Source organism: Hyaena hyaena, unplaced genomic scaffold (assembly GCF_003009895.1).
Source record: "Hyaena hyaena isolate Hyena2069 unplaced genomic scaffold, ASM300989v1 scaffold_1629, whole genome shotgun sequence".
NCBI lineage: Eukaryota > Metazoa > Chordata > Mammalia > Carnivora > Hyaenidae > Hyaena > Hyaena hyaena.
The window spans coordinates 199,292-212,309 of record NW_024082261.1 but is presented as its reverse complement, the minus strand read 5'-3'; the positions used below and the strand labels follow the sequence as shown (position 1 = coordinate 212,309).

The window sequence follows — 13,018 nt, the reverse complement described above, 5'->3', positions numbered from 1 at the left end:
AGAGCGTGAACAGAGGAGAGGCAGAGAGAGAGACACACAGAATCTGAAGCAGGCTCCAGGGTCTGAGCTGTCAGCACAGTACCCAACGCGGGGCTCAAACCCAGAACCCTTGAACTGTGAGATCATGACCTGAGCTGAAGTCAGATGCTTAACTGACTGAGCCACCCAGGTGCCCCTATTTTGTTTTTAATTTTTTAAAAATGTTTATTTTTGAGAAAGAGAGAGATGGTGCCCCTGAATCTTGTTCTTAAAAGCATTGACATCTTGGGGCACCTGGGTAGCTCAGTCGATTAAGTGTCCAACTTCGGCTCAGGGCATGATCTCATAGTTTGTGAGTTCGAGCCCCGCGTCGGGCTCTGTGCTATCAGCTCAGAGCCTGGAGCCTGCTTCTGATTCTGTGTCTCCCTCTCTCTCTCTGCCACTCCTCCACTCACTCTCTGTCTCTCTCTCAAAAATGAGATAAAAACATTTTTAAAAATAAAAAAAAAGAACAAGATTCAAAGTTTCCTTGCCAGAGGCTGGCTCTTAGAAGGAAAAAAAAATAAGCAAAAAACAAAGCTACGTGTTTTCTTGAGGCCCTATGTGCTTCAGTGCTGCTCTCGTGCGTTCTCTCATGAAATTCCCCAGGCTTGGGCAGGTTACGAAAGTTGCTTAGGTCAGAGAGCAGGTAAGTGACAGAGTTGGGACCCAGAGGCAGTTCGACTGCAGAGTGCCTACCGCCTGTCCGTGCTCACTCACAGCCCAGCCCGCCCTCAGTGTGTTGGGAGGCAGACAGAGATCATTCAGGAAAGTCAGAAGTTGGCTCTCAAGCTCTCCAACCCCACACTCACCCTTCTGCATAGGCCTGCCTTTTTACAGCTCTTATACGGGTGTGCCTTTTCGTGGTAGTGCGCGATCTTTCTTCTCACTGCATCAATCTCTTTATTAATACATGCTACTCATGAGATTAATGCCTTAAAATCCCAATAAACATGGGACATGTTAATATTTTATATCCGAAGCAAGAATTTTGTTTAAAAGGATAATGAAATATGTCTTCTTCCTGGATCCCTCTTTAATGGATCATTTCTCCATCCAGTGTCTGATATCCTGGGTGCCAATGTTACAGCTTATGGTTTTCTTTCTACTAGGTTCAATGAAGAATCAAAGATATGTGCAAGTAATATGGAAAAATGTAGCATGAAATATAAATCTGATTTGTTCTATTATAATTAATAAGGATAGAGTAAACAGAATTCAACAATGATTTATGTCGGTGGGGCTCAGTTTTGATTTTGACATTTGAAAATGTCATGGTTAAGTATAAACTCAAGGCCAGCGTGTCTGGGTTCAAAGCTCACCTCCACTACTTAATTACTTTCTTTCTCTGCTTTGATTTTCTCATCTGTAAGTAACAGAGATAAACATAGCCCCTACCACATAGGCTTATTCTAAAGATTAAGTAAGTTCGTGTTTGCACACTACTTAGAATAGTACCAGGAGGGGGTGTCCGGGTAGCTCAGTCGGTTAAGCGGTTAAGTGTCCGACTCTTGATTTCAGCTCAAGTCATGATCTCACGGTGGGATTGAGCCCCGGTCAGGCTCTGTGCTGACAATGCTGAGCCTGCTTGGGATTCTCTCTCTCTCCCTCCCTCTCTCTGCCCCTCCACCGCTTGCATGCACATACTCTTTCTCTCTCAAAAGAAATAAGTAAACTTAAAAACAAAGAATAGTACCAGGTAAGAGTAAGTGCTATATAGAACTTTTTATTATAATTATATTATTTTTTCAGAATTGTAGATTTGACCTACATCTATGATGGTAGATAGATATATGTCTTCTTATTTAATATCAAAAAGAAAATATTCTACCTGCCAAGAGTAATAATTACTTGGGAGCTACTGTAGTCTCTGATGTATGCAGAGAGAGGCCGGTAGTGGGCAGTAAGCTTTCTGTGTATCTGCCCTGCTCGTGGGTGGTCTCCAGCTATAGTCTTGAAAATACTGAAATCTGGCTCACTTTATGATGAATTAAGATACCTTTAAAATTTCAGTATGGGGGCGCCTGGGTGGCTTAGTCGGTTAAGCGTCCGACTTTCGCTTAGGTCATGATCTCACGGTTCGTGGGTTCGGGCCCCGCGTCGGGCTCTGTGCTGACTGCCAGCTCAGAGCCTGGAGCCTGTTTCAGAGTCTGTCACTCCCTCTCTCTCTGACCCTCCCCTGTTCACACTGTCTCTCTCTCTCTCCTAGAGATAAATAAAACATTTTTAAAAATAAAATAAAATAAAATTTCAGTATGGAAGCTTACTATTTAAAACTGTGGGTTTCTTGGCACCCGGCTGGCTCAGTCGGCGGTGGGGGGGGACATGCAACTCTTGATCTCATGGTCGTGAGCTGGAGCCCCACTTCGGGGGCAGAATTTACTTAACACATAAAAAAATAAATAAAGCAGTGGGTTTCAAACATCAGTGAGCTCGTTAACACAGATTCCTGAGCGTCACCCTAAGATATCCTGCCGGATTCTGTGTGACTGAGGCTGGGCCGAGGAACCTGTGTGTTTAAGCATCTGTTTCTCAAAGACACATGTACGCACAGATGCACAAATACCACGCTGACACAGAGGCGGGCACACGTACACAAACACACCAATGGCTCTGATGCAGTCTGTCCCATAACCATACTGATTTCAGTTCCTCAGAAAAACACTGATTTTAAACATTTTTAAATGATTATTTATTTTTAATAGAGAAAGGGAGAGTGCAAGCAGGGGAGTGGCAGAGAGAGGGGGAGACACAGAATCCGAAGAAGGCTCAAATCCACGAACTGTGAGATCAGACCTGAGTCAAAGTCAGTCAACCGACTGAGCCACACGCCCCCCAAGAAAGACACTGATTTTAAAGGATCCTGAGACAAAATAAAATCACCTGTAAAGTTTAAAAGTCTTTTCTTGTGTGAATAATCCCTCCCTGATTCCCTTTGGAGGCTAACCTTTCATTTTGTTCCTTTTTCACATCCGGTGTTCTTACAACAGGGGAGTCACACGTAATAACCATCCCAATGCCGGGGTGCTTGGTGGTGATTTTAATTTTAAGAACCACAATGTGGGAGTTTCATTGGCGGTTCCAGCGGCCAGGTTGTAAACTAGTCTGCAACATCCCAGAAGACAGGAACTTTCACTTAATTGATTCAACACAGATTTATGTAGCACCAACTGGGTGTCAGGCAGAACAGTGAACCAAACCGAGTCCCTGCCGTCATGGAGCTCATGTTCAAGTTGGAGAGACAGACAGTAACGAGTGAGTGCTAGAGAGTAGTTCAAGAAGGGTAATGTGTCAGCTTGGGCTGCCGTGATAAAATACTGTAGACTGGGTGGCTTAAACAACATTGATTCTTGAAAAGTCCTGGAGGAGGCATCTGAGATCAAGGCACCAGCATGGCCAAGTTCTGGCGAGGGCTCTCTTCTGGCTTGCAGATGGCTACCTTCTCACTCTGTCCTCACCTGGCCTCTCCTCAGTGCCTACAGATGGAGAGAGCTTGCTCTCTCGCTCTTCCTTTTTATAAAGCCATCAGTCCTATCGTATTAGGGCTCCACCCTTCTGACTTCATTTAACCTTAATTACTTCCTAAAAGCCCTGGATCCAAATACTATCATCTTGGGAGTTAGGGCTTCAACTTAGGAATTTTCGAGGCGGACGCAATTCAGTCCATAGCAACTAATGTGATAGACAGTGACTGGGCTGAGTGGGGGTGTCTTTGGACAGCGTGATCAGGGATGGCCTCCCCAAGGAGGTGAGATTCAAGTTTTATGCAGCAGCTTGGCTTTAGTTCTTTACTAAAGACGTTGTTTTGTGTTTGTTGTTGTTTTGTCCTGAAAGAGGAAACAGTGAAATCTTTTAAGCTTGAATTCAGATCACAGCTTTATCACCTATGACTTGGGCGAGTTCCTGACCTCTCTCTGCTTCAGTTCCTTCATCTGGAAAATGGGAATGGTGATAGCACCTACCTCATAGAATATTGTAAGGATTTGTAGTGCTATCTAATAGAATTTTCTGCAGTGACAGAAATGTAATCTGCTCTGTCCAGTGCAGTAGCCAGCCACTAATGTGGCTCTTAGAAGTGTCACTAGGGGTCCCTGGGGGGCTCCGTCAGTTAAGCCTCTGACTCTTGATTTTGGCTCAGGTCATGATCTCACAGTTTGTGCGATTGAGCTCTGCATCGGGCTCCGCGCTACACGAGGAGCCTACTTGGGATTCCCTGTCTCCCTGTCTCTTTGCCCCTCCCTCCCTCTCAAAAATAAATAAATAGGGGCACCTGGGTAGCTTAGTCGGTTGAGCGTCCGACTTTCGCTTAGGTCATGATCTCGCAGTTCCTGGGTTCGAGCCCCGCGTCGGGCTCTGTGCTGACTGCCAGCTCAGAGCCTGGAGCCTGTTTCAGAGTCTGTGACTCCCTCTCTCTCTGACCCTCCCCTGCTCACGCTGTCTCTCTCTCTACTAGAAATAAAAAAAATAAAAATAAATAAATAAATAAACATTAAAAACTTTATAAGGAGTGTGGTTTTTGAGCACTTGAAATGTGGCTGGTGAGCCTGAGGAACTGAATTTAAAAAAATTTTTTAATGTTTATTTATTTTTGAGAGAGACAGAGAGACAGAGTGTGAGTGTAAAAGGGCAGAGAGAGAGGGAGACACAGAATCAGAAGCAGGCTCCAGGTTCCCAGTTGTCAGCACAGAGCCTGATGCGGGGCTTGAACCCATGAGCTGTGAGATCATGACCTGAGCCGAAGTCTGACGCTTAACCGACTGAGGCACCCAGGCACCCCTGAATTTTTTGTTTTACTTCATTTTAACTCATTTAAATTTAAACAGTGACTAGTAGCTACCATGTCAGACAGCACAGATTTAATGAACTTGCATGTGTAAAGTGCTTAGCGCTGCGCCTGGCACGTAGTAAATGTCAATGTGTGCTGTCTAGGATTCGTGTTAGTAACGGCAACAAGTGTTTGTCTGGGAGGGAGGAGGTGGGTTTTTAAATTTATCTTTTGGAAAAGCAGCAGTCACACTGATTTACTACAGTGTCTTGCTCCCCCGGTGCATTCATGGCTATGACGTCCCTTACTGTAACTCCCCACCTGTTCACCTGTCTTTTCGCTGAGCTGCATGGTAGCCAAAGCCCCAGGGGATGGCCTGCTCCCCAGAGACTGATGGGTGTGTGCTCTTCCCCGTCCAGCCGGGTGGAAATCACTGGCGGGTACTATGAATACATCGACGTCAGCAGCTGCCAGGACATCATCCACCTCTACCACCTGCTCTGGTCTGCCACCATCCTCAACATCGTCGGCCTGTTCCTGGGCATCATCACTGCCGCTGTCCTAGGAGGCTTTAAGGACATGGTAAGGAAGGAAGTGACTTCTTATTCCAGCGGCCCCTGTCAGGGGCCAGGGTGGAGGCTAGGAGGTTGGAAGCAGGGGGGACCCATGTTTCGAAGGGAGGACTCCGAGACATTTGCTTCAAGACTATAGCTGCCTTCAAACATCTCAAGTTGAAGGTGACAGGCGATGTCATTAGGGTGCAAAAAATGTCTTGCTAACATGAGTTGCCTGTGTTTTGGGGGTACATTCTGGGGGCGGGGCTGAGGAGTCAGTGTCCTCAATTCTCCAGTTCATGCTGGTTATATAAACACAGCTTTTCATGCTCCCCCCACCCCCCGCCTTTTAGTACTAACCTTTCTGGGTAGGTTTTCTTCTCACAGACTTTGGGGAGAAATGGAGGAAAAGAGGTTTTTTAGCTCGGATGAGAGTAATATGAGTCTCCCCGTCCCCGGGAATTTCGTCCTGGAGTCTCTCCAGAAAGAGCATCTGGGCTCTTCTCTTTCTCCATCTGAAGGGCACCCACCCACCCCCACCCCCCGGGCTAAGCTGCTTGCTGGGTCTTATCCTCAACCTTAGCCTCCCCAAGTTCCTTATCCTCCCCATCTACTCCTTTCCATATTTGTGTGTGTGTGTGTGTGTGTGTGTGTGTGCACGCGTGCACGCGCAAAGGCACAGGGGACTCAGCACTCAACAAGTTCCCTATCAGAGTGGGCTGCTTCCTTCCTTTGGTAAGCATTACCAAGCATTTATTTGCTTCTTTAACAAACTTTGATCTCTAATTATGGAGATAATAGCTTTAGCGCTATGGTTGTCAATCGGGCTTCCTTTTAGAATAGAATCACCTGAGGTGCTTAAAAAGCCCACATGCCTAGGGGCACCTGGGTTAAACGTTGAACTCTTGATCTCAGCTCAGGTCTTGATCTCTAAGTTCAGGTCATGATCTCGCAGTTCTTTGGTTCAAGCCCCACATCAGGCTCTGTGCTGATGACGTGGAGCCTGCTTGAGATTCCATCTCTCCTTCTCTCTGCTCTTCACCTGCTTGTTCTCTCTCTCTCTTTCTTTCTCTCTTTCTCTCTCTCTCTCTCAGAATAAAAAAAAAACTTTAAAAATTAGCCTAGATGCCTGAACGTCTCCTCCAAAGATTCTAAATTAATTGGTCTAAATTAAAGCCCAGGCATCAATATGTAAAAAATTTTTTGTTAATGTTTATTTTTGAGAGAGAGAGAGTGTGTGCGTGTGCGCGCAGGCAGAGGAGGGGCAGAGAAAGAGGGAGACATAGAATCCAAAGCAGGCTCCAGGCTCTGAGACAGCACAGAGCCCAACGCAGGGCTTGAACCACGAACCTCAAGATCATGACCTGAGCCAAAGTCGGACACTCAACCAACTGAGCCACCCAGGCACCCCTAGGCATCAATGGTTTTTTTTAATGTTTCTTTATTTTTGAGACAGAGAGTGTGAGCCGGGGAGGGGTAGAAAAAGAGGGAGAGAGAGGATCCCAAGCAGGCTCCACGCTATTAGCGCAGAGCCCGATGCTGGGCTCGAACTTACGAACCATGAAGTAATGCCCTGAGCTGAAGCCAAGAGTCAGAAGCTTAACTGACTGAGATGCCCAGGCGCCCCCAGCAATGGTATTTTTTAAAATATTCCATAGGTGGTTCTGCTCCACCAGGATTGAATACCTCCACTTTAAAGAAGTGTCCCACCTGTGTTTTAGGAATTCTTTTGTGCTTAAAAGGATTCTCCCTTGATCCCAGAAATGAGTCAGATAGCCCCTAAGACTCTGGGTGTTTCTGTCCTGTTCTGGGGTCCCTGAGGAACAGGAACCTGAAAGCCAGTTTGTAATGTGACCTTGGACTGTCAAAACGCTAAGCCATGGAAAGAGAAAGGTGGGGTAAGACAGGGGAAAAGAAAACAGTGCGGCAGAACTGGGTTTGACAGGGAGTTATTGAGTGTTCGTGCTGGTGACTTGAAGTTAAGAGAATTCCTTCCCTATTCATGTCCAGACTGTCTGTCTCTGTTTTTTCTCTCCCTTTCTCATATACACATTTCTCATTCCCACACCCCTCCCCACTGGGGAAGGCATTAAGCACACCAGTGTAGGTACGACCTTCAGAGGGAGGAGGTCCTGTAGGTTTGGGCGTGAGGGAACTTTGGGGCGAGGGGGCTTCAGAAAAGCTGTTTCCGGGTTGAACAAAGGATGCTCTGTGTTCTTGGAGACCTTTCCCAGGGGGCCGGTGAAACTGGAGGCACTGAGTAGATTGTGAGCCGCTCTGGCTGGAAGGCAAGCTCTGGGGGCCGGGGGGGCGGGTAGGAGATCGGACATTGGGATGGGTGTTACGGGTTCTCTGGATCATTCCCAGTGCTTTCAGACCCAGGTGGCAGAGCTACCCTGATGCACAAATGCAGTGGGTGGGGGGTGGCTGCTTGGTGGCCTCCATGTGGTTCCTGGAAGGAATTAGTGGATCATTGATGTGCAGGTTTATTTCTGGACTCTTCATTTCACTGTGACCTTTGATCTGTAGGGGAGAGGGGGGTTTGTTGAGGGTCTGTCCTGAGAGGTAGCAGTCATGAACCTTTAGTTTCTAGAAAGGGCTTTTGCGCAATTAACTTTCTTCGCCGCTCCCCGCTGTTGCTACCTTATGAGGTAAGTATTACTGTCCCCATTTAACAGATGAGGAAATAGTCCAACAGAGGTCAAGTGGCTTGCCCAGAACTCAATAGCAGAGCTGGGACTGGAGCCCAGGTTCATCAGGTGCCAGAGCTTTGCTCTTTCTACTGCGTCCCAGCTGCCCGGACCAACATTTGGATAGCTCTTTCCGTTCTCTAAGGGTTTTAACACACATTACCTCCTTTGTTCCGTTGCTTTACTTTAGAACAATGAAAAGCGAGTTGTTTCCAACCGTCCGGGGCTTCTTTAAGAGGAAACAAGGACGAGGGCAAGGGAAATACAAATGCCGGGCCTGGGAACTCAAGTCGAGGACCAATGGGGAAAACGAAAGATGAAAGCAAAGATCAGGGGCCAGGCACCCGATTCATGAGACGGGAGAGCAAGTGGGAATGTTAAGATGGGGTGCCAAGAAGGAGCCATTACTTTGATCACTTTATTTTTTTTTACGTTTATTTATTTATTTGGAGAGAGAGTGCGCGAGAACAGGGGAGGCGCAGAGGGAGGGGGAGACAGAGAACCCCAAGCAGGCCCTGCGGTGTCATCGCAGAGCCTGATGCGGGGCTCGAACTCGGGGTGATCATGACCTGAGCTGAAATCAAGAGTCAGATGCTTCACCGCTTAACTGACTGAGCTGCACAGGTGTCCCACTTTAGTCGCTTTATTAAAATGAGATGTGGTGTAGACAAACCTGGAACATCAACCGGTGAGCCTAAATAAAATCCTTGGCCTGGATCCAAACGTGGTTGGTGACTTGGGGTGTGCCTTCCCTCTGAGTAGAATACCCTGGGATCCACGGGGAGGCCCAGGGGTGCTGGCTGGTGAAAGCCGTTCCCAGGGAGTGAGGACAGGAGCCAAGGGCTATGAGCTGGCAGCTGTCAACGGGATCAGGCAGTAGCCGCCAGAGAGGAACAAGGATGTCTTCGTTCCCTGACGGGGGAAGGCTTGGGGGACAAAGGAGCTTTTTTTTTTTTTTAATGTTTTTAAATTTATTTTTGAGAGACAGAGCACAAGTGGGGGGGGGCGTTGGAAAGAGAGAGAAGGAGGCACAGAATCTGAAGCAGGGTCCAGGCTCGGGCCTGTCAGCACAGAGCCCGATGCAGGGCTCAAACCCACGAGCCTCGAGATCATGACCTGAGCCAAAGTTGGTCGCTTAACTGACTGAGCCACCCAGGCGTCCTGGGGGCAAAGGAGCTTTGAGAAATGTTTGATGAAGTGTTTGTTGACCAAAGATAACAAGAATTTGAGATGAGTCTTTGAAAAGTGACTGTTTCTTGCCATTTCCTCCTAACTGGTATCTCTGGTTCGGAGTAAAGTGGGGAGGAATAAAAGTGGCACTCCTTACAAAGTCGGCAGTCATTGCCCGTTGTGTATGGGCAAGATTGCTTACACCGTTTCCTGTGCTTCCTAGTAACCTTTTGTTTCCCTGGAGCTCAGAATGTTACTGATCAGTAAGGAGGTGTCATCCGAGACCCAGAATTTTATTTTTTTTAAAGTTTATTTATTTTTGAGAAAGGGAGAGAGAAAAAGCATGCACAAGGAGGGGGGAGGGGCAGAGAGAGAGAGGGAGAGAGAGAATCCCAAGCAGATCCCACACAGTTGGTGAGCAGTCCGATGTGGGGCTCGAACTCAGGAACTACAAGATCATGACATGAGCCAAAGTGGGTCACTTAACCAACTGAGCCCCCCAGGTGCACCAGAAGCCCCAGAATTTTAACTGAAACACACACACTGCCATATGCACGCACAAATAAGAGCTCAAATTTGTTGTGAAATCAGAGTTAGCAATTTAAAAACTCTCTCGACATTTATTTGGAGCCATATCTTTTGTTCCTTCCCTGCCCAACCACTTACCCCCCTTTGCTCTCCCGACCTCTCTTCCCCTGTCCATTCTTTCTACACCCTCTATCCTTGACTCTCCTCTCTTCTGTGGCTTTCCTGTGCTTATTCAATCTTCCTCTTGTGTTGCTTTCTCTGTTATAGTCAACTTCCTTTCAGAGATTAGCCTGGGCCCCCGGCCTCACTGAACACACAACAATTTTTATAGATAGAGTTTACATTGCGCGATTGTTTCTCTATAGCTAGGCTTAGTTTATTTGCATAGAAGAACCGATTTCATCTTGCAAGAGCTGGAGGGCGTGTCTTTAACTGACAGAGGCCCAGGGGACGTGACTTCTGGGACCTCCTCAGGGATGAAATTTCCTCTTAGAATTCTGGTGGCAAGGTCAAGGCGTTTCTGAGCACTCGTTCTCTAGAAAGCGAGCCAGCCCCTGGGGTTGGTCAAGACCCTCAGCCCCCACCCACACATGGGAGGGGCTGACAAACATTTCTCTGCCTGTCTGTGAGCTGCATTGTGATGCCTGAGCCTTGTAGCTCTTCAAACCTCCCAGAGATGTAAACAGTAACCCACTCTAAGGAAGAAAGCAGCAGAACTGTGTTGAAACTTGCTATAAGGGAATCGTCTTCCGCCAACCCCGCAACGTGGCTGCCCGTGGCCACTGCCAAGGCCTGCCCACACATTTTCATTGCTTCAGAGGAAGCGTCTGCTCTCCATTCACGTGGAGTAGATATGTGCCCGAACCAAGACACCCTGATTTTGCAGACAGCGCTTGGCTATCCATACAAATGGAAGCCGTGTCAATGGCACGGAAAACGGGAAAAATATTTACCCTGTGCCTTGACCCACGCGGCACATGGCAGGTCCTGCCTGGGACAGCCCTGCTTGGGAACTAATGAGTGGTGACTCCTTGAGCAGTGCTTTGGCCCCATTGACAGCAGGACCCCTGTCCTGGACGAGATCAGCTTTAACCCTTGAAGGGCTATACGCACCATCATGTTATCAAAGTGGCATTAAATTCTTTTGGCGCTGTTTTGTGTGCCAACAAACCAAAGGGGATTGATCTACTCTGCTTGGTCTTTCATGGCTTCTGTGTACTGCTAGGGTGTTGCCTTCAGCCGTCAGGGCCGGTGAGAAACATGTACCCTTCGGGTCTGCGTGAGAGGTCCTTGGCAAGCTTGCGGTCTGCAGGGATCCGCATGACCCTTACAAACCCTTTGCGGTTCATCACATTTCCGTCACAGCAAGGGCAGTAGCCTGTTCAACCTTGTCGATATGACATGTTGTATCTGGGGTCTTATTCTTTTGTCTTTTTGGTTTTTGAAAACCACAAAAATAAGTGATTTCAACTTTCGTATAGGTTTGAATGGTTCAAAATAATAAATGCGGAGGGGATGACACAAGTAATATAAGAAAAGAAATAGAGGGACGCTTGGGTGGGTCAGTTGGTTAAGCGTCTGACTCTTGATTTCGGCTCAGGTCATGATCTGACGGTTTGTGAGCCTGCGTGGCTTGCGGAAACTGCTTGCAATTCTCTCTCCCTCTCTCTTTCTGCCCCTCCCCCACTCATGCTCTCCAGGGGGCATGCTGTCTCTCTAAATAAATAATTAAAAAATAAAACCAGAGAGCAAAGGGTCCCCATTTACCTCCTGATACTACTCCCCTCCCCAGACATAACTACAGTTGACAGTCTATTGTAATCTTTCCAGATTAATTTCTTTTCATTTACAAATGCACATAAGTATATAGTTGTTTGGATCTTTGTTTTTACATAGATTGGGAATCGTGCTATATCAATATAACACAGTGGGTTTCTTAAGACTTTTTTTCCGAGCAGTTTTAGGTTCACAACAAAATTAAGAGGAGGGTATGAAGATTTCCCATGTCCTCCCTGCCCCCACCCCATGCATAGCCTCCCCAGTAACTACATCCCTAGCAGAGTTATCAAGGATGAGCCTACGTTGATAAGTCATTATCCCCAAAATCCATTGTTTGCCTCAGGGTTCACCCTTGGTGTGGTAATGGTCTGGGTTTGGACATAGGTATAATGACATGTATCCATAATTGTAATATACAGATTAGTTTCACAAAAATCCATTGTGCTCTGCCTACTCATCCTTCCCCACACACAACCCCTGGCAACCACTGATCTTTTTACTGTTACTTTAGTTTTGCCAGTGGCTTTTTTTCATGTTTATTTTTTATTTTTGAGAGAGAAAGCACAAACAGGGGAGGGGCAGAGAAAGAGGAAGACACAGAATCTGAAGCAGGCTCCAGGCTCTGAGCTGTCAGCACAGAGCCCGACACGGGGCTCGAACCCGCAAGCTGCAAGATCATGACCTGAGCTGAAGTTGGACACTTAACCGATTGAGCCACCCAGGTGCCCCGCCAGTGGCTTTTTTTTTTTAATTTAACAATATATCCTGGACAACTTTCTCTGTCACTAAACATAGGTCCACATCATTGCCTGTTACCAATAGCTGCATGCTATCCTGCAGGACGGATGTGCCATTTATTTAATCATTCGCCTGCTGATGAATGTTTACATTGTTTCTAATTTGTGTTTTTCTACAGAACCCAACTCTGCCAGCACTGAACTGCTCTGTTGAGAATGCCCATCCAACTGTTTCTTACTATGCTCGTCCTCAAGTGGCTTCGTACAACACCTACTACCATAGCCCTCCTCACCTGCCGCCATACTCTGCTTATGACTTCCAGGTATGCTTGGGGAGAAGAAGACCTCTCCATTATGCTTGCTGCTGTTCGTGCTCTCTCGTTATCCCCCTAATTACAGAAGCTCCCTAATATGTATGAGGTAGCCAGGCGCTGACCCTGGTGGCCTTCAGCAGCCTGTGGGCACCAGTGACTCGTTTACAGACAATGGCAAGGTGAGATGGGAGAGGTGTGGAGGGCAAGAAAAATGCAGAAAACAGAGATGGAAGAAAAAGGGGAGTGAAGGAGCTGGGATCAAGGTGTCCCAAATTGCCTTGACTGGCACCCAGGAGAAGACAGCCCTCACTAGTGCATCCATACGGACCCCTGTCCAGCCAGACATGGCTTTTCTCATTCCTCTGTCAGAGAGAGAGAGAGAGAGAGAGAGAGAGAGAGAGAGAGAGAGAGACCCATTCCTGTTCTTTAGCCCAAGGGACTCTGGTCATACAAGGGATTGAAT

At 47.2% G+C, this 13,018-nt stretch overlaps 1 protein-coding gene across 1 annotated transcript in view; it reads left to right on the top strand.

Moving 5' to 3' along the window:
* The window catches only part of TMEM255A (transmembrane protein 255A), a 57,444-nt gene that overhangs the window by 33,002 nt on the left and 11,424 nt on the right, over nt 1-13,018 (top strand). The window contains exons 8-9 of the mRNA XM_039224406.1: nt 5,203-5,365; nt 12,421-12,564. Coding sequence (XP_039080337.1) covers nt 5,203-5,365; nt 12,421-12,564 — 307 coding nt within the window. The remainder of the gene's footprint in view (nt 1-5,202; nt 5,366-12,420; nt 12,565-13,018) is intronic.